Source organism: Tauraco erythrolophus, chromosome Z, assembly GCF_009769465.1.
Source record: "Tauraco erythrolophus isolate bTauEry1 chromosome Z, bTauEry1.pri, whole genome shotgun sequence".
Classification (NCBI taxonomy): domain Eukaryota; kingdom Metazoa; phylum Chordata; class Aves; order Musophagiformes; family Musophagidae; genus Tauraco; species Tauraco erythrolophus.
Genome location: NC_141496.1, coordinates 50,660,872 through 50,682,555, shown reverse-complemented (window position 1 = coordinate 50,682,555; position 21,684 = coordinate 50,660,872). Strand labels below are relative to the sequence as shown.

Sequence of the window (21,684 nt, the reverse complement as noted above, 5' to 3'; positions counted from 1 at the left end):
TCTTTCAGAACTATTTTTTTTCCAGATACAGCTCACTGCACTAAAAATACATTAGGAGATTACTTTGAAGGAATTTCTCCACTATGTTAATTGTTGTGGCAGTTGCTCTAAATACAGTTAAGACTAAGAATTGGTAATATAACCTTGTTTATCTCTGAGTTAAGAGGATATTTGTTATCACTGTAAATAGATTCATGTGGTATTGTGGATCAGGCAGTCACTGCCTTCAATGAATGTGTTAGTGTAATCACTGGTTGCTAACTGCCATAAAAATTGCTGACCGGTATCTTGAAACTGTGTTAGCTTTCTTCTGGAGGACACAAAACAGAGAGAAGTACATCACAGCAGTATTCTGTTGGGTTACAGAAGACTGCCAGTGTCTGACAGTATTTGTATTCATCCTGCATCATGCAGATTATTCAAAGAAACAAGAATTGAAATATGAGAAGTCAAGGCTTGTATGACTCTGCTCCTACAGGGACAATGAGAAGAGTTTAAAGTCAAAGCTTTGTTCCGCATCTCAGTACTGAGGATAACATGACAAAACCCACCAAACTTCTTGAAAATAAATTTAATTTTATGCATTAGAAATATCCCCAATAGGTCCACCTTCCACAAAGGCTTAGATCTTAAACAACAAAGTTCACATTTTTTAAAATGAATAAAAAATTATAATTAATTTCTTATTAGATTCAGATTCTGTTCAAATGAATAAGAAAGCAAGTCAATATCAGGTAATCAGGAAGGAATAAAAATTATTTTTTATACTGTCAGTTAGTTTTTGGACCACTGATATAAGTATAGAACTTAATTTCAGAGTCAAACTAAATGGACCAAATATATGAAATCAGCACATCATCTTCAACAGTTCCACAGATTCCAGCAGTATTTTAATGACTTTTGCACTGTATTCTAAGGTAAGTCAAGCCAATCACCATACAAAACAAATAATAAATGCTGCTTATTTTAATTGGGCAAGCGTGTCCAGATTCCTGATACATAGAATAATTCAGCATTGTAAACAAGCCTTCTAATATAATCCACAAAAAAACTGTTCGCTTTATGGTTCACACTTTCGAGTTTATGATTACCATGGTTTTACGGCGCTCACCAGAAGCAGGCTTGTACCTGGATGTTTTTGCTTAATGTTTGTGATTAGGATGCCATTTTACGGATCATGTAGTTCAGAATGCCGCCGTTATGGAAGTAAGTGAGCTCTACGTCAGTGTCAAATCTCATGATGGCATGAAAGGTTTTCCCAGTATCCAGCTGTTGGAGTCAAAGAAAGTAATTTAAGCAGCAGAACTTTCCTCATGTTACATGACATCATAGTAAAATAAGGACTATTATGAGAGTTTCGCCATCTTAAGAAATTGTGATAAAAAGCTTAAGTGAACAGGCACTGGACATCAGTATTCCTTTCCACACTAGACTACAGCCATCTGCTTAAGAGGAAAGTGGTTTAAACCAAACCATAATAAAGATGGTATGGAGTCTCCTTGCATTGCATTTGCTGCCTGATCTAGATTTGTTGCTGATACATGCCTCAAGGCATGAAAGCTGACCCTCCTTTCAAGTAGTTATATTAATTCTTGATGTTCTTCTATGTAGTCATTCTTCTGGCTTATGTAGAACAGTAATAATAACTAATTTTACGTTAGCTTTCTTTGAAGCCTAGCGTTTGGGAATCAGAAAAGCATAAAGACAAGTGCATGAAGTGAATAAAACCATTGGGTTTTACTGAAGCCTCCCCTAGTCAGGTACTTCCAGATGAATGCACGATGTTCCATCTGTGACTGATAAGCTGACTAGCTCTTTGGGATCTATACTTTCTTCTTTTGAGGGCAGTTAATGAGGCACATGTAAACAACTACTGTTAGAAACTAATCCAGGGAGACCACCTGCATTCAATGAACATGCAGTAAGTATATTGCTTTGCTAACTGCAGTAAAAAAGCAGACTTTGATGCTGTTAGGTTAAGTCAGATTTATAAATGCCCAAATTAAGAATAAACCAAATTTTTGCTAATATTTTTCAAAAAGGGGGCACAGGTTTGGAGGCAAAGCTAGAGAAAAAGCAGTCTTTTAAATACAGGGCCAGAGGTTTAACTAGACTTTATGCTGGGTATGCTTAGACTTCACTTTGAATGCTGCAGTGTACAATATTCTGTCAGTTGAATTGTCAGTGAATTATTTTAATTTTAAATGCATTTAAATAAATTAGTTTATTTAATTTAATACTTACAGTTGTCTTTTTATTGTGCTTCAAACATTTACCTCAGACAGAAAAATTTATGGTGGACTTTGAAAGACTTCAAAATACAGGACTGCTTTGTGTTAAATAAAACTGTTTGGGCATGCTGCTTTTATGTCCCATTGTAGCAAATCTCTATTACAATGACTGTTTTCACCCCTTTCACCATCTCAATTCTTCTCCCTTCCCTCAAGTGAGAGAAGTTTACTGTCATACAAAAGCACATTGTTTGAAGAGACAGTTAATTTTGAATGAAATTACAGTGATTCAAAAAATTCAGCCCTTAGGCGTCTCATACCTTAATCTGGGTTTTCATCTGCGGTTTTAGTTTTTCAGGAATGATGATTGTGTAACGCTCCCGTCCAGTGAGTCCTAAAGTCCCTGCATCCTCTCCAGGTAAATACTGCAGAGGAATCACTCCCATCCCTACTAGGTTGCTTCGATGAATTCTCTCATAGCTTTCAGCAAGCACAGCCTTGACACCCTGGGAAATAGACAACAGGTATAGTTATCTTCATGGTTCAGGATAGTCTTTCTGTGCTTATAGGAAGGAAATTGGTATGTTTGTGGTCTTCTCCATTTCATTTACCAGCTACTGGTAAAGTCAACAGATTTGCCTGACAGTGGACTGTCCAGGATGACTTCACTATATGTCAGCTTTCAAACATCTTTAAAAGAAGTCTGATTGTCAAATAATTAAATACGCTTTCTCAGGAATTCTACATACTTCTTTAATGTGTCTTACATAGAGCACCACTAGTCATTTCTGTAGCTCTTCCTAATTCAGTGTTGCTCTCCTACACTACAAGCTCAAGGATGTAGTTTAATTAATTTCTAAATTTTTATGTCTTAATACAGTTATGACAAAAAAGTCACCACTGGAAAAAAAAACCAAAACTTAGATGAACATAATCTTAAACACCAACTCTCCTAAAACTTTGTTAAATAATACATACGCTATTGCTTTCACAAATTCCACACCAAGAAACCTTGAATCAGAGTTCAGGCTGGTAAATAGTGCAGGACAGGACAAAGAACAGAAACAGATATTTCACTGTACATGGATTTCTATTAGGCTGCTATAACAATACTGCTAAGCATCCTTGCAATCTGCATGGTGAAGCCATGCTAAATTACGTTTTCACCAATACTACTTTTCTCTTACACTTTCTATCTTTCCTGCTAAGTGAAGTGAAGGAGGCAGCTGGAAGCAGACTCAAGGTTTACTAGGTTATGGGAAGCAGAAGTAAAGAAACTCGCCTTTGTGGTGTAGCCTTGTGGATTTCTAGAAGATCAGTCAAGGCTTCCAGTCTGAAGAGGATCTATTAATATTTAAATAGCTTTTGCAACTCTACTGTGGCTCTTGGAGGCAGCTGAGATTTCAAAATAGTTCTTGCTACCAAAAGTGAGAATGAGCTATCCAGGATGTTGGTCATAAGCTAGTCTTCCTGACGAATGCACTTTTGAGTACTATCCTCCTTCTAGTTTACCGTGATAACTCACCAAGAGGAATGGTCCTTTAGCTGCCCAGTCTCTGGAACTTCCTGCACCATATTCCTTCCCAGCCAGCACAATCAGAGGATGGCCAGCCTGCTTGTACCTTTCCGCAGCATCAAACACGTCCAACTGGAATGAAAATGCCAAACACTTTATTATACACATTTTGGGGGGCAGAAGCACAGTTCCAGGGGAATAAGGAAAAAAGTGTCCACACATAAATAGCTGAAGCCCACACTTCCCACCAAGCAGCACTCTAAGGATATTAACCATACAGTGCTTTGTGACTTCTAACCTGACCTCACTCCCAACACAAACCTCCATCTTCCACTACCGCTTCTACAGTGGTTATACTCTCTATTGAACATGCCTCATAGCACCACATTATGTAGGTATGTGTGACCTGCTTGTCTAGGTCAATACAGCTCCTATCCCCTCATTAGCTTTACTTAAAAGGCACTTAAGTAAATGACCTAAGCTGTAAGAAGGAAAGCTGGTACTAATCCACTCTACTGTCAGTGACCCTCAGTTTAGCACAGCTATGTACTTACAGTTTCCCCTGATGGGAAATGGACAGTCTGAGGTCCTTGTTTATCAATAAATTTGTTCACCAAGCGAATGTTTGCAAATGTTCCTCTGGCCATGACAGCATCGTTCCCTCTACGGGAGCCATAAGAATTGAACTCTCGAGGAGTCAAGCTATTAGAGGAAAAGAAAGCAAAGGAAAAAGGAAACGGTGTTGTATTTAGACTGAAGCACTCTGCTTTAAAAAAAAAAAAGAATTAGTGTTTCTGAGGCAGGTATGTACCTAGTTCCCATTGTGGCAGTAGCATCCAGTTAGCTGATACTTTTAAGACTTTTTTAAGGAAAAAGAAAAAATTGAAAAAATAGCAGTCTGCCTACAGCTTGGTCACGGAACACAGCTTCCATAGTATTCTCATCCCTTGCCCTACAAAACAGTATCTGATAGTGATGCAATGATATACTTCATTTTAGCTCAGAAGACACCATACAACTCTTTCCTTAACAGTTGGGTATTGAAAAGCCTCCTAATTATTTATACCACCATAGAGACACCACTGTGCAAAACATCTAAAAGGCAGAGAGAGCCCCTGCTACAAGTTATAACTACAGAAGAAAAAGCTCATTTGCAAACAGAAATATGACAATGAGGGGACACTCCAGCCTAATCAGTAAGAAAAAAATAAGCTGGAATGTGACAGAAAATTGGACTGTTTGCACTGGGCTACATCCAAAGAGCAGCTACGACACACATCTGTTTTGCAACGTTTGTAGGGCTATTTAGATTTCAAAGTGACTGACAGCAGAGGGCCAAAGAGTCCAGAGCAGTTAGTTTTCAGTAGATCACACTGTTTTAATCAATTTCATCTCCCGAATTATTATGTCCAGTGAAAATATTTTTTTTACAATGTCAGTGCTGTTCCTCAAAACACCACTGAAGTAGTAAGAAGTGCTGAAGACGTAATAGGGCAAATCAGCAAGTCCTAGTCCTGCCTTATGTTGAACACAGAGTAGTAAACTGACAGGCTGGCCATAGAAAAAGACTAAACAGCAGTTTGGACTCCAACCATAATAGCTTTGCCAGTTTTTGCAACTGCACTGAAACCTAAACTTCTGGATGTTCTGTAGCTCCTGATAGCCTGCATCTGTGAAACAGTTGTACATGCTAGAAGAAGTGAGCTTAAACCCAATTTTTGGCATTAAGACCATGACAATTTTTCTTCCACAGGGAGACAAATCCTGATTCCCTTATTTATGAACAGACTTACTGCAAAAACTAGCCTGAAAGTTATCTTCTTCCCCTCACCCCATACAAAGGTCTTCAGCTCTCCAGTGTAATAAAGGTGCACACTCTATGAAAGTTCTTACACTTGGTGAGAGGTGCTGAAACAACAGAGAAACGCTTTTCTTTCTTCTGTTGTATATTCTCCAGGTATCCATCAAGCTATACAAGTGTATGGCAACAGACAGCAGATATGTGTCCCTGTAACATGGTATAGTAGTTGCGCCTTGTTTCCTCTTCCCAATTTGTAACACGAACAAGAAGTAGTGCTTACCCTCTGCTGGTCAAATAACGGGCTGCAGGACTATTTCTTGCTATATTCCCAGCTGGAGATATGTGGTCAGTTGTCACAGAATCCCCAAAACTCAACAGGACATAAGCGTCTTCTATTGTTTTCGGAGTCTGAAGAGCCAAAGTCTAAACCATCATAAATACAAACAACATCATTAAAATATGACACAATTCCTTTACCTTTCTCAAAAGTGCAAACTGCAAAATAAAGCCTCCCTTTTGATACAAGTTAGAAGAAGGAAGAAAACCTAACTCTATTAAAAATGTTTATGTTCTTGAACAAAATATGATGTCTTGGCTGTCTGTCAGCAAGTTCATGCATGAAGAAAACAGATGAGGAAAAAAAATTAGCTGAGGCTTCCTGTGGTACAAGCATTAACGCAGATGAAAACCCAGGATTCCTAGACATCTGCATGCATTGAAATCTGCATTTTCTTTTAAATGGTACTGAAATAGCAATCTGAACATTGAACTATTTGGTGCAAAATGCAGGCTGGTAGAATTGTGGGTTTCGTTTCCTGTCCTTTTCCCTCACTTGCTTTGTGACTATTTAAAAGTATTTCAGCTTAAAAGGAAAAGGAGACTTTTCAAAAGCCGAGAAGTGACGGGGAATACTTAAAAGTTTCAGACTCTGTATTAATACAACAGTATTAATAAGACTTTGTATTAATACAATAGTAAAATTCTAACACTTGAGAACCAAGGGCTCAATAGGCTATGATGGATGCTCCCAGGCCCCTCGAAGTGGCTTTGCTTCACCTTTTAACACTACTGAATGTCACTACACACTTCGGCTTGATTCAAAGGGAGAGCGTGCACATACCAGGCCGTCAAAGAAAGGTGGAGACTTGATGTAAGTTGACTTGGGATTCCAAGTATATAGTTTATCTGAAGGAGCATCTAAGGCATTCCAAGATTCATTTCCTGTCTGAAATTCAAACACACAAAAACATCCCATTATAAGTTTTCAGAAGCAACAGAATTACTTCAGAATCCAGGTAAAATTACAAATTTTACTTTAGCAATAGCCTTGTGTATTTCTTTAAGTACTCTGGGAAATTCTTATGACAATATACATTATGGTTTTGTGGGGTTTTTTTTTGGTGTTTTGTTTTTGTTTTAATTATTCTATCTATTAAAAGAGTTAGGAAAACCCTCACTTCATTACAAAAGAAGAGCTGCTCATTCAGTTTTCTGACAATAACCTGTATTATGTACACAGATAACACTTTATAATTCTCCAGTGTTCTTATGAGTAATCTTAAGAAGCTTTCCTAACATGTAAACCTGAAGAACATTTTGTTTCAATACCTGAGAAAGGCTTGCAGGAAGACATTACCAAGTACCAGTTTTTTCGTGATGTAAATGCTATTAAATAAGGCAAATGAATTTAATGTCAGCTGAAAAAAAAAAAAACATCTGTGAAGCTGATACATTTCACTTTCTAATATCAGCCTTGGATGACTCTTTAAAACACATAATCTGTACATTACATTAAAAAAATCATTAAGGTGCAATTTTCAGGACACAACTGGCTGTAAGAACCAATTAATTAATCAGAAGCCATTAAAAAAAAACACATCTCATTTGAATACTTGTCAGAACAGGAGCAACAAAAGTAGAAGGAAAAAGTTCATTTCATTATCAAGACCAGCTTATTAAACATCTTCAGACTAGCACAGTACATCAATCAAACTACTGCCCAGAAGATTAATTCACCTCTATTTTTTTGTAGACCTCCTTGAACATCCCAGGAATAACAAACTGATGCTCAACAGCCTGAATCTCATTCCTTGTTGGCCAGATATCTTTGAGGAAAATCTTCTTCCCTGAAGCACTTGTTCCTGTAGAAAATGGTATTGTTATGTTTGTTGCATAAATTTTCCATTAAGAAAGAAAGAAAAACTTTATCATGGTGTCCTTTAGCTATGTGCTCTTTGTAACCTTGTCAACACTCATGAAACACACTTATGTTGCCTACAAGGGTCTGACAGAAGAGGGCCTCATAGACTTGATGATGTCTGTACATACACCTTTTCCTGCGACTTCCAATGGCCTTCCAGAATAATTTATAGACTAATTTAGGTTGAAAAGCATTTTTGAGGGTTGTTTAACTGAACTACCTGCTCAAAGAAAGTCTGATAGGTCAGGTTGCTCAGGACCAGACAAAACCAAAAAAATGTCCCTGTGGAATTAGAGTACCCGTCAGGCTTGGATTTCTTTTTTCTCCATCATACAGATGCCTTGTTACTCTGTTTCTTAACAACTGCATGCTTCGTATCCCAGAGGTACTCAGTCATTTGAAGCATCTTGCTTGGACAAATGTCTCTGAAGAGCTTAATTCCAACCAGTTTAATTTATAAGCTGTGCAAAGAAGCATCCTGACACTGTCTTACCCAAAGGCTCTTTGTCGAGGTCAATCCGGACAGTCCCTGCAATTGCATAGGCTATTACCAGTGGCGGGGAGGCTAGGTAGTTAGCACGGGTGTTGGGATGGATACGCCCTTCGAAATTCCTATTGCCAGACAACACACCCACTGCTACGAGGTCTCCCTGCAAGAAAAAGTTTGAGACGAAGGTAGCTGAGGTGCTTTCAGACTCCATACACCCAGCAGGTCTCCAGACCTGTGCTGTGCTGCAACATCAATGACTGGACAGTCACAGAACTGTCTCCTTCCAAATAATCCCAAAGTACTTCCCGCAGAAAAGAGAATATAGACTGAATTTACTTTGCACTCAGCTGAGGAGAGTTAGTGCGAAGTGTAACACAGCTCAGAACAGCACACAACAGAGAACAGCTTACCTAAATAAACTGCACAGGAAAAGCTGCATACCTGTGTAATGGCCTCAACAACCGACTCTGGTAGAGGTCCGCTATTGCCAATACATGTCATACAGCCATAACCCACCACATCAAACCTAAACAGAGCACAAAAATCATCAGTGAACAAAATGAAGACATTAGCAGTTGGCTAGAGTTACTTTCAGAAGACGTACTGTTTTAACAAATGAATCGTGATGAAAACAGCATTTTTGAGAATGCTCACTCAATTTTTATCATTGCAGTCACTGTCCATGCACACAGAATGAAGATGTGGGAGATGTGTTATCTAGCAAGATGAACAACAGTACAGTGTCATTTATGCTATTTTGAAACTTCTGGTTTAAAAAAATGCTTTTGGTAAGAAGGCCATTACTCTTGAAAAATAAGTCATTTTCCTACTTGAGAATATTAGTCTTCAAGAAGCTACAGCAGGCAACAGGCCTTCTCCCTCCATGGCACAAAGTCAGCTAGCACAACAGCAATGTGTTAACTCATACAGGATCGTGCCATAGGATACCTGCCATATCATTTAAGTTGTACAGAGAAATAGTTACTCTATTGCATCGCTTGTTGTCAATGCTTTTAGTTAAGCACCTACAGGACAACAGTATGAAAAGCACTCTTACCCTAGTTGGGAGAGGTAACTCATAACTCCACTCTCCCTCAGATAGTAAGTGACAACCCCGCTTCCTGGGGACAGGCTAGTTTTAATGTATGGCTTCACTGTCAAACCAGCTTCAACAGCTTTCTTAGCAAGCAATCCTGAAAAATGCAAAGGACAGTTGCGTTTTTTCCTGGAAGTGGGACAGTTTGAGGGATCAACAGGTTAGAAGTACCATTAAATAACTGGAAAACAGAAAAGGCTCCATTTCCAGCAGCAAAACGGTACAGTGAGCCAACAGCACTAATCTCAGAATAACCAGCTAAAGCTCAAGTGCTCTGTTGAACTGTAGATCCAGTCTGCAATTTCTGCTCCACTGGAAAGTTTTTGGAAGTTGCATTCCACAAGATGCATGCACACTGGGGCAGCACTTAGACATTCACGACTCAAATAGTTAAACAAATACTATTTGTAAGACAAGCATCTCACACAAAATGCAATGAAGAATTGTTAACTTCCCACTTACGGTGGTCTAGTGACCCAGTGCCTCGATAACTGCCAACATATGACTCAGTGTTCTCAGAAGCAGATGGCTATAAAAGCACCAGTTCTGTCCCTTGTCACAAACGAGCTACCTCACAATCTAAGTTTGTTGCAGGAGCGCTGCTTTGCTACTTCTGGATTTGTAACTCACATAGAGACATTTTAGTGAAGTGTATGCGTCACCAGAAATACACTTATCTTGAATTTCTTCCTTTTAAATGAATTGCTCATACAAAGATGAATGTTCAGAGAACAAGTCCCCTCCAGCCCTTTCCCAGGATGGACAAAAAAGAAGCAGCAGCTATGCAAACTATGCAAAACTTCACATTCCCATTCGTTCTTTCTCTCACACATCCACTTAGATAAGAAAATATACATCAGCTCTACTTTGATCCAACATGATCTCCAACAGGATGATGTCATCAAACTCCTGTTTTTGCCAGCTGTTTGGCAGCTCTGTTAGACATGACCTGGACACCTCCACTTTTAAGTGTTGTGTAAGAAGGCCAAATCTTACCAATAGATTTGGAGGCCTAGAGATAGATATGTGAATTTTAAAAAGCAGACCTATTCCTGAAATTGCTGAGGCTCCTTAGCTGTCAGAGGAAGCTGTGGAAACCGAAGCTCTTGGATGCTTTTGAAAACTGACAACAAACAAATGATAGTCCTAAAACCCAAGAGCGTGGCAGACTCTTGAAATGTGTTAGAGTCTGTTTTTCTGCCAATAACAGTTCTGAAAAGAATGCAAAGTCAAACTCTAAAAACTGGCAGGGAAATGCCAGAACTTCAGTTGCTTTGAGCAACCTTAATCCAACACTTTCGTAAAGTCAGGTTAGGCTGTCAAGGCTACTACAAGCATACACTCACTATCCGCACAGACTCACAGTCCCTGCACATCATTTCATGCACAGGATATACAGAGGTAGTTTGAAACAACTATACATATTTTGGATTTCTTTTAGCTTGGTTACTTAGTATGAGAGCACTGTGTATTTTATTCACTTTCATTTCAAACCCTACTTTGAAAGCCACATTACGATGTTTCTTGTGGGTATCTCAGAGGTTCTCAACAACCATGGTACTGTACGAACAGTTACCAGAGACTCACAGAATTACTTTTTTACTTCTTGTTGAGCTCAAAGCATAAGCGCCGCTGTACAAAGGGAGCAAAGGTTAACAGTATCCCTGAATCTGAGTGCATACACTGAGATCCTTAGGACTATGTTCTCCAGGCTGCTGTGCATTAAGTAGTAGTGAACTTGTTCAAAGTACCAACTGTACTTGTGTCTGCAGAGGATTCTACACTTTAAACCCACAGAGCTATTAAGCCCAGCAAGCTGAAAGATCAGCATCCCCACTGCCACCGAGAAGGTTAAAACCACATGCCATCAGCCTGGAAGCCAAACACTTGATGAAATTATATCCTAAGCAGGTGGCACAATCAAGGGATACACCCACCTAGAACTAAGGTAATAGGAGAGGGTTAAGATAATCTGCCTGGAAGAAACCTACTTCTTGACCTTTGAAAGAAATACAGCTCTATTTCTCTGATCATAATCAGGATGGACCTGACAAAAGAAGTATGCCAATTTGGCTGTCCTGTCAAGGGCAAATGAATTGGGACACTCTGTTCAATTCTGTTCCTCTCAAAGGGGTAAGAAAGCAGGTCTCTCCTCCACTTCCCTTTCCATCCCACATCCTGGTTTATGATGCACATTGTCTCTGTTGCTAGGAATTAAAAGACCTTTTGTGCCTGGGAAGGGGGTGAGCTACCAGTACTGTAGAGTACCCAAAGAAAGATGCCAGTCCAAGAACAGGTGACAAATATCACTTTGAAGAACTAAATACAAAGTGATTGTTGTCAGAGGCTGTCCACAAGCCAAGATCTTCCCAGTACCACACAGGAACAAAGGAGACAAATTACGTGACTACGATCAGTAAGTAATCCTCTCTGGTCAAGGGCCCTTCCATTACCCATTGCACGTCCCTTCCAACCTTTGTAGAAAATAAGCCTGCATCCTACAAACAGTCTGACAGACTAGGAAGCCCTAATGCAGTGATGATCTTTCAGTGACAGATAATGTCTATGTATATGTTTATGGAGGAGAGAAAGAAATATGTGAGCATGTAGCCAAGCACCTGGCAAAGAGGCCTGAACTGAACCTGTTGAGCTGGCTCTCTTTGATATTTTGTTGCCAGAAGCACATGTTTGCAATGAGAAATTTTCTGCTCAGACTAGCCAAGTCGAAAACGAACAACCTCCTGACCTGAAATTTAACACAACCAACTCAGACTACTGTTTTGGTAGTATTTGAATGGTGATAAGCAAGTAAGCAAGGGATGCAAAGCCCACCTCCAACCACTTCTGGGATACAGTTAAGATGTAAATGACAAGGTTCTGAAAGATGCCATTTGGGATTTCCATTCCCAGAGAACACAATTTTCTTCCTCTACTCACCCCCCACATTCCCTCAGACTCTTGCTGTAATAACTTGCTAGCTAAGTGTGTGTTTTGTACTCTGCGGCCAGATCAGAGCACCTTCAGACTTAAACCCATAGACCGTTCTTCACTGTCCCTCTTCTTGTGGCTCTGACTTTCGATAGCCTCTCCTCAGCTCTAAACAACAGTTTCTGTGTGTTTGAACAAGTATCAGAGGTGCTAGTTAATTCAGTTTCAGCTTGCCTTGTAGAGAAGACAGTGCAGGAAAAATACATTTTTTTTCAAGCCACATTTCTAGCTACCATTTCCAGAATTCCTTCTGCTACCCTTAGGGACTAAGCTCAGTTTTAGCACGCCAAATGACAAAAACAGCACTGTGCATGCAGAATTACATCACTGTTGTATTTGTCTTTAGGACACAGAGCCAGAGCTATAGAGAAACCAGTGCACAATACGCAAACAAACTTACCTGCTCCCAGCATAACTGAGGGGTTACTGGTGTTTGTACAGCTTGTAATGGCAGCAATCACTACTGAACCATGAGTAATCTCGAAGTCACAGCCCTCAAAATTAAATTTGACTGTGCTGTTGTGTTGGTCTGGGGCAATTTGGAATCCCTTGAATCCTTGCTGTAGGAGGAGAAAGTAAGAATCAAAAGGATGTGGTTAATATAAATATTTTGACTGGAAATTAGTATGGGCTGGGAATTTCACAAATGAGAAGCGTCTGCCAGTCATATCCATGCTTGCACTTTTAGGTCTGCTGGTGAAGGCTTGCACCTCTGGTCAGTCCAAGTGGCAGACAGAAATTATTTTTCTGGAGTCTATCCTATTCTCTGTTCACTGGCAAAAGAGGCAGCCTTCGCAGCAAAATGTATTTGTGCTTTCTTTCTCCATGAATATATCCTTCTTCAGATTGCTCAGATTCCTCTTGCTCCCATGCGCTCCAGATTCCTGACCACATACAGTCTTAGAACACAATCTAGTCCTGAGATTTTAGCCATAAGATTTTTAAGCCATGAATATCAAACAGCTCAAACTTAAGTTTAAGAGCTGACTTGAGAGGCAAAAGCCTGACAGTTGAAAAAAACCAAAGAGCTAGAAGGCACTGTTCACACCATGAAAAATAATGCTTAGAGATCTGAAAGCATAAGGGCATTTATTGGAGTTTGGAACACATAATAAAAACAAGAATTATTGGGAATTGCTGTAGTTTAAGTTTCTTGTTTTACATCACTAGAGTTATGTATTGCCTTTAACAAGGGCAGTTAGCGTATCAGGTAAGGATTCAAACAGATTTTGGAAACATAAGTGTCTGAGCATATTAACTCAAATTAAAATCTTGTTCTTCTTTTGATGACCTTTTTTGACTGGGTGATGCAGAGAGAAGTCTTTTTTTTTTCTGTCTTTACCACCAACATCAAAGAATCACAGAGACACATGCAGTTCTGAACTGCTGAATGGATTTGGTACAGAATGCAAAACTACCTTGTGGAGCGCAGGGCATAACTTGCTTGGAAAGCTGAAGAGCTGGGTAGTTAGCACTGAGCTCAGTGCAGTAGCTACTTGGTCCGCTCTACTAACAACACCCACTGTGGCTAGTTCAGAAATCCCTAGTGTATATCAAAACCATGTCAGGCCTAAGACTGATGTAAAATCAGAAAGAACTACTACTTCAATAGGAGATGAACACCTTCATGTAAGAGAAGTATCACCCCGACTTTAAACTACCCATTGTTGATTTAATCTTCTAAACTGTATTCAAACATCCTCATTTACTTTTCAACAGTTTAACAAACAATACACAAGTTAACCCTAGAACATAGTTCCTGAATGCTAGACAACTTTTAGAAGCACACATTAGCTTGTATGCCCAAACGTTCCTAGTCCCTACCTTGGCTCCCAGACAAGTCTCAAAGTCCTTCTTCATATCTGACACAGCAACTTTGTCCTGAGGTCTTTTTGGTCCACTGCAGCAAGGCACAACAGTACGGAGATCCAACTCAACAACCTATCAGTAAGAGGAAGAGAGAGTGGTTCAGCACTGCACGACAAGTTGAAGCCAGTTAAGCCACAGGTACTGGTGTACCTCTGTTGTTAAAGCAAAGTGTACCTCTGCTGTTAAACCAAGGCTAAATCTGCACGTCTTTATGTTCGTTTGCAGAAATTATCAAAGTCATACCAGAAGGGAAAGATTAGAAGAAAAGGAACAGTTCTACTTTTAGACTCTGCCAGGTCCCAGGTATGGCTCTCAAAAGTACCCTGGTTACTGAAAATCCAGTGTGTGACTAAAGCATCTAAACAATGTAGATAGTTTTGAGAATTATGTCCTTTCACACGCTAGCAGCAGGGTCCTCTTTAGAAAACAATGATGTGAAAAAAACCTGGTACTGGCATAAACCAAAGCAGACTATTCATCTTGGCCTTGGGGAAAACATTCAGTCTATTGTGAAACAGAGATTCTCACATTTTCCCATTCTTCACCCATGTTTCAACTTTGGTTTTATAGTGTGCTGCATCTTTCCATATTTACTAAGATTTCTGAATGATCATGCAAACCCAAACATAAGTTACAAGAGAAATTCTTACTGCAGAGAAAACCAGGGATATTCTTGAGTTTCCTGGACAGAGTAAGATATTGATTTTCTTGCACAGAAAACAGCTAGAGTGGTCTGCTGTTACCACACAGAGCCTCTAAGTGTCCTGATTCACACAGTAAAGTAAGTTGCTGAACAGAAGAAGGGTAAAACTGGGACAAGGCTTACACAGACAACATCCACACTATCTCCATAGCTGTGTTTGAATCTGGGCTGGACTTCTACACAGATCGTATCACAGAATCTGCACCAGCTAGAGCTCAACTGAGATCCAATCTATATCTGTGCCCAAGTTTTCAGACCTGGAGAGCCAGCTGACTCATTCCACTGGGCCCTAAGTTAAGACAGCTGTGTGGACCAAGCCAAAGGACACCTTTGACTATTTCTTGGTTTCTGTAAAAAACAGACAATTGTCACATTAAAACAGGGCAGCGCATAAAGCAAGTATCCAGAAGACAGAGTAGTTTCTAACCTGTGTGAAGTCTGGATCCTGAGAGGTGTTCTTGAAATCTCTTAGCATTCCCACGGCCTCAAGATACTTTTTTGTGCACATAACTTTCTCTTTATCACGGCCTAAGGTGAAAGCCAGATATAGCAAAAACAAAATGCAAATGAAGCTGAGGAACTACTATGTAATGGAAAAAGAAAAAAATACGTAACAGGCTATTTCACTCTTCACACTGTACACTGCAGTACAAGACTCTTTCAGAGATCACTAGAAACAAAGTGATTTAGCAGAATTAGTGGCTTTTGCAGAAGCAAAACTTAGCTTCCTGCTTCTGTCATCAGGACCAGCCAGGTTTGGGCAGAGCTAAGCAGGCAGTTAGCTGCGAAACGGTCTAAAACTCAGCTCTTCCTAAACATAGACCTTAATTGCAATAAACAGCCTGAATAAGCAAATACGGACTAAAAAAAAGCACTCAAGCTCAGAAGGCTCCACCTGCTTCAACGCCATTGCTGACTACACCATATGGACCTGGAGTCCTTGCTTTCAATTACACCTTTAACTCATGGTCTCACACTCACCAGTTTGTATCAGATACCCAATGCTAATATCATCCACTGGGAAATAGGCAGTTGTTGCTCCATACTCTGGACACATATTGGCAATGGTGGCTCGGTCAGCAACTGACAGCTGGGCTACACCGGGACCAAAAAATTCCACGAATTTACCCACAACTCCAACTTGGCGAAGGTGCTGTTACAAAAATACAGTGCCTGTGTTATTGCTAGGTGTTAAATGACCTAAGCATCTATGTTATGAAATCTAGCTTTCAACTTCAAAGAAACTTTTTGAAGGTTTCTATAGCCATTTGAAACCAGGATATTCTGGTAAACTAAATCACAAAGACGAGGACACAGAGACGTACAGTTTCAATAACAAGGTACACCACAGGGATGTATTCCTTCTAAACTTGCTCCTCCTCTCATTTAAACTAGAACAAATCTATGTTCTAAGGAGAGGAGAACAGTGTGGGGTTTTTAGCCAGCAAACCCAGCAAGATGGGGAAACAGGAAGAACCAACTGCACAAGTACATGAACCAAACTGTGAATGACTGACTGAACACACACAATATCTGGATGAACTCATAAAAGAAAACATTGGATTTCCCCATTTAGGGGTTCTCTGTAGAGACAGCATCCCATGATGAACATGTGTACCAGTTTTCTGACCTCCAAAAACATTAATGCCAATCCAGTAATATTCTTAATTCAGTCACAACCCACAAAGTGGAAAAACATATTATGAACATACCACATGTGAGTCAAAAACCTGCAGATCAAAGAAATCAGACTGCAGCGCTTACTGTCTGTTTTCAGGTTTTACATTGTCTTATATTAAGTGAGGACTTCAAAAAAGAAAGTCATCGTGTTTGTCTTGAGGCAGTAGAGAAACAAGATCCTTTTAAAAGTAGTCTTGTCCCAAAACAGGCCTGCACATGAGGATTTGAACAGGCCATAAAGATATCATCTCTCTGTTCTATTTTGTCTGGCTTCCGGGAAACAGATTTGTCTAGCGAATTTGCAGTTGTCCTTGGGCAGCCGATTCCAACCCACACAGTGCAAAAAAGCTTAAAAAAAGTCCACAAGGACTACATGGAATCACACACAGAGCTCCTTAGCACGCAGTACAGTGGGTCTGTCCTTTAGTATATCCATAGCTTCCAGCAGTAATGGCAAAACAGTAGACATGTTCATTACCTTGGTAATGGTGAGCACAATGTCAGTGGATGTTACCAGTGGATGAGGGTCTCCTAGAAGCTTATAGCCAACCACCTCAGGAAGCACCATGCTGATCGGCTGGCCCAACATGACTGCTTCTGCTTCAATGCCACCGACACCTGTAGGCAACAGAAATACATGAACCAACCTTTGAGACAGATAGTAAAACATCAAGGATAAATGCATGAAGTACAATTGACTGATGATTACTCAACTTAAGGTGTGAAAGGGGAGAGAAGGCACACAGCCAGAGGGCTTAGCCTTCTGCTAAGAGGTGTTCATCTTGCTTCAGTTTCTGCTAGGTTGAGCTTTTTAATTTCTTTCCGTTTCATACTTTTATCCTTGTTCCTCAGCCATTAGACAGGATATTAGGCAAATCTAAGCAACTTACTCTGAAGATGCTTGGCTTTTATAATAACAGATACAAAACTTTGATTTAATAACTGAATCATGCAATGCATAAACAAAGAATGACTGACATGGCATTGAACATGGTGTGCTATGACTGAAACGTATGCAGATCATGATTATTGGTCACCAAACAAAAACTTATTTTGCAGGAAGGAAAGATTATTAGAGTCAAGACAAACAGTTCTAAAGAATACTAAAAGAAAAGCTACTTGTTAAGACAGAAATATCTTCCTTACATCTAATAAGTTTCAACACGGCTTGGGTATGTGCAGGTGGGAACTGTTGTGTAAGCACACCTCCAGTATTAGAGGAACGTAATTCAAGTGACTACTTGTCCTGGTTTCCTTGGGATAGAATCACAGAATCAATTTTCTGCTCAGAAAAACTACATTTCTAAAGTAAGCTGCATTTGTAAGAAGACTGCAGCACTTGATTCGGTGAGAACAAAGTTGGTAAGACACTTTGTTTTAGCCTGCATCCTGCTGTGGTATGCAGGTATCCACAGTGCTCCAGGACTTTTCAACTTGTTTTTCCTAACAAACTAGATGTCCAAGAACCTGGAAGAAGCATGGCCAGAGCGACTGACACCTGAATTGGCAAATGGGTACTCCATACCATGTAAGACTTGTCGTGGGTTAGGCTGCTCTGGCAACCAAACCCTACACAATCCCTCTCTCACCCTCCCACACCTCAGGGATGAGGGAGAGAATCAAAGAGGAAAAAGAAAAGAGACCCGTGGGTTGAGATCAGCACAATTTACTACTGCCGCTACCAATATATACGTATACAGATATGTACAAGGATAAACATATGCAAACGAGTGATGTACGGTGTAATTGCTCACCACCCCTTGACCGAGGCCCATCTCATCCTGAAGCTGCAATCCCGAAACAGATAAAACTCGATACCACGATCCTGGACGAACGGGAGGCCCCGAGACAGAGAGCGAGAGAGAGAGAAAACACTCTGAGCACCCGAAAGTGAGAGTCCCGGAAGGACAAAAGCCCTTCTTTCCGGCTGACCCTCACTTTTATACTGGGCATGACGCTGCATGACATGGAATACTTATTGGCCAGTTTGGCCTCAATCTTAAGTCCAAGTACAAATCGTAAGGAGAGTCATGGACCCCTTGTCCCGGCTATGCTCCCCCCTTATCCTGTTGTGCTCCTGCACACTGGCAAGAACACGGCAAGCTGAAAAGTCCTTGATGTCTCAGTGCCAACTACAAACATCAGCTTGCTATCAACATTCTTCTCAGAGCGAGCCTCTGAGTAAAACCAAAACACGGAGCTCTTCTAGCTGCTAAAAAGAAGAGCTAACTCTGTCCCAGCTAAAACCAGGACATCACTATAAATTGGAAAGTGTATTGAGGATGGTCTCTTTTTTTCAATGGCCGTCATCCCTGGAGGGTCTCACTTGTCATTCTGCTTCCGAGGCCTACTCTCTCTCTCTTTCTGGGTTGCGGTTTTGGGATTTTCCTGCTCCGGAATCACTAGCTCGGAACGGGCTGGACATTGGTCAAGGGGTGGTGAGCAATTGCACCATGCATCACCTGTCTGTATGTTTTTTCATTGTTATTTTCCATTTTATTTTATTTCAATTATTAAATAGCTCTTATTTCAACTCACGTGTTTCCTTCCTTTTCCTGATTCTCCTTCTTGAGTGGTGAGAGGTCACTGGGTAATAGAACAGCTGGCTATTGTTTAGCCCTGGATACCAGCTACAGGTAGACAGTTTATTTCTCTCCAACATAAAATAGCTCACCTGAAAGGACCACAGACTTTTAATCTGAGAGGCCTGAAGGATTGAGATAATGACAGATTTGACCAGAGTGCATTAAAACAAATTTGCTATGAGTATTCATTATGTTTCTTTGGACGTCACTGGCCAGAATGTCATTTTATTTGCTCTCAGAGGTCCTCTTGGAGTTGTGTTACGCAGCCCCTCAGTTGCTGTTGGTCAGTATTCATACAGGGCTTACCCTCTCCAGGTGTTGGATGGGGACAGTCATTCTGCTGACAAAGGGAATCGCTGACGGGTCCCCGGGGAGCAGGGCCGGCCCCGCACCCTGCGCTTTGGGCGCTGCCTGGCGGACGTTGCTACCAATTATACCGGCTGCGTCCTGGGGAGTCACTGCCCGGGAGGAAGGTCCCTCTTCGCCCTACCCTTCTCCTTCACAACGTTCACAAAAGCTTTTGAGAATTTTCAATATCTTTGGAGTCGTTGAACTACCACGATTCTGGTACTCGGTCTTCTGAATATGTGTCAGGCTTTGGTTTTGCTTAGGAGTAACAGAGCGTTTTAGACCATCTGCCAATTCTGTGTTGGTGTTACCCCAGCCACTGCCTCAGACCCCGCAACAGGCACTGTGGCTATGCCGACCTCCAGAACAAGTACTAGGGCTACCTGCTACGGCTACTCAGACCCCAGGTCCTGCTACAGTTGTTCCACCCCATCTGCTACTCGTGCTCAGTGCAAACGCGGGTGCCATATACAAACGCCAGCACCAGGCGCTGTGGCTACACAAACCCTGGTGCCAGCTACTGCGGCTACTCAAATTCCTGCAACAAGTGCTGCAACCACTCAAGTCCAGGCGATTACTGGACTGCTGTGATTACTCCGACCTCGGCGACAAGCATTGCAACTAACCCTGACAATCAACCTGTGCCAGTATCAGTCGCCCCTGTACAGAAGAACACAAAAAGAGCACATCACAAAGGTCAATCGGGGAGATCACAGGAGGAAGAGCCAGAGGGAACCGCTTGATCTCTATCCCTAAGTAAGCTGTGAGATACATGCAAAGATTACAGCCATCATGATGGCAAGCAACTTACTACCTGGATGCTCCGATGCTGGGATAATAGAGCCAATGGTTTGGAATTAGAGGGTGGAGAAACCAAGCAGTTGAGATTGGCTAGAGAAGTAGGTATTGATGGGGAAAAGAGGCACATTCCCTCACTCTCTGGAGATGCCTCCTATTAAGTGTGAAGAACAGGTACCCCTTTCGGGATGATGTTGTATACCACCCAAGCAAGCGGATCACCATTGCAAGAGGTATTAAGAACCCGAGGGAAACAGTTGTGCGGGAGCTGATTTTTGCTGATGTAGACATCCCACAGACACCACTAGATCCAGATGCACTCAATCTTACTGGACTCCCATGGCACAGGTGGGTACAGGCTGCACCACCATTGTACACCAACATATTTGTATTATTTGGCTGGAAAGAGAATGACGTACCAACGGCACATGACATCAGTTACCGAATGCAGCAGTATGCAGTCTCTCTTCCCCCACATGGGCCAGTGTCTTGGCTGTGGAAAAACTATCTGATAAATCAGATTATTTAAACTAATAAACTAACCAGTTTATTAGTTTAAATAAAGAGTTTATTAGTTTAAATAAACAGTTTTTTTAAATAAAAACTGTTTGACTTGTTTAATTGCGGTACATGTTTCACCTTCATGCATGACCCGTGCATGCATGTGCAATAATGTCCCTGCTGAAATCCACCCCTCGGTCACAAGCCCATCTATATGTTGTGTCTCTTCCTTCATGACCTGAAATGTCATGGGCCCACCGCACTAAAAATTATTCACCCTTAGGTTGCTAGTTCATGACCTGAGCCACTTCAGTCTTAGCAGCCTGATCCACCTGCTGATTGTTCTGATGTTCCTCAGTGGCCTGACTCTTGGGTATGTTAGGTTTACAGACACACTCTTCCAAGCAGCTATTGGTGTTGCAATGTCATCTAGGTGACAGCTCCATGGGTAAAGTGCAACCAAATACAGAATAAATGAGACATCTCTTAACCCATAGGTGTCATGATTTTAAATACAGTGAACTTCTGTACATTTGTATTCCAAGCCAGCAGGAATTCTTCCGCCCTTGACAGAAAGTCTCAATCGACCAATATTGCTACAGTAGTATAGGTGGGATAGAAAAAACGCAACATACTACTTCTAGCACATGTGGTACTCAGAACTCGACAAGCATCTTTGTGAACAACTAGCATATGCTGTTTTAAAACACATTTTCTGTATTTGTACATTATCTATTTCAGTAGGGCTCCTATCACTGTATCACAGGAAGATAAAAAACTCAACTGAAGTTTTTGCTACCATGTGTGAGGTGAATGCAAATACTATCGTTTCATACCACTTATTTAGTCAATAATTCAAATACTGCAGTTTGCCACTA

General features: G+C 40.8%; 1 protein-coding gene across 1 annotated transcript in view; it reads right to left on the bottom strand.

Annotated features, from left to right (window-relative positions):
- Positions 1–1,143: 1,143 nt before the first annotated feature.
- Positions 1,144–21,684, bottom strand: part of ACO1 (aconitase 1) — a 41,271-nt gene continuing 20,730 nt past the window's right edge. The window contains exons 7-21 of the mRNA XM_086629028.1: positions 17,053–17,192; positions 15,876–16,047; positions 15,322–15,422; positions 14,147–14,263; positions 12,723–12,882; positions 9,296–9,431; positions 8,680–8,764; positions 8,242–8,398; positions 7,565–7,689; positions 6,669–6,773; positions 5,829–5,971; positions 4,302–4,449; positions 3,757–3,879; positions 2,552–2,737; positions 1,144–1,269 (exon numbers count right to left, since the gene is read on the bottom strand). Of these exons, the coding sequence (XP_086485154.1) occupies positions 1,156–1,269; positions 2,552–2,737; positions 3,757–3,879; positions 4,302–4,449; positions 5,829–5,971; positions 6,669–6,773; positions 7,565–7,689; positions 8,242–8,398; positions 8,680–8,764; positions 9,296–9,431; positions 12,723–12,882; positions 14,147–14,263; positions 15,322–15,422; positions 15,876–16,047; positions 17,053–17,192 (2,012 nt within the window). The 3' untranslated portion in view covers positions 1,144–1,155. The remainder of the gene's footprint in view (positions 1,270–2,551; positions 2,738–3,756; positions 3,880–4,301; positions 4,450–5,828; positions 5,972–6,668; positions 6,774–7,564; positions 7,690–8,241; positions 8,399–8,679; positions 8,765–9,295; positions 9,432–12,722; positions 12,883–14,146; positions 14,264–15,321; positions 15,423–15,875; positions 16,048–17,052; positions 17,193–21,684) is intronic.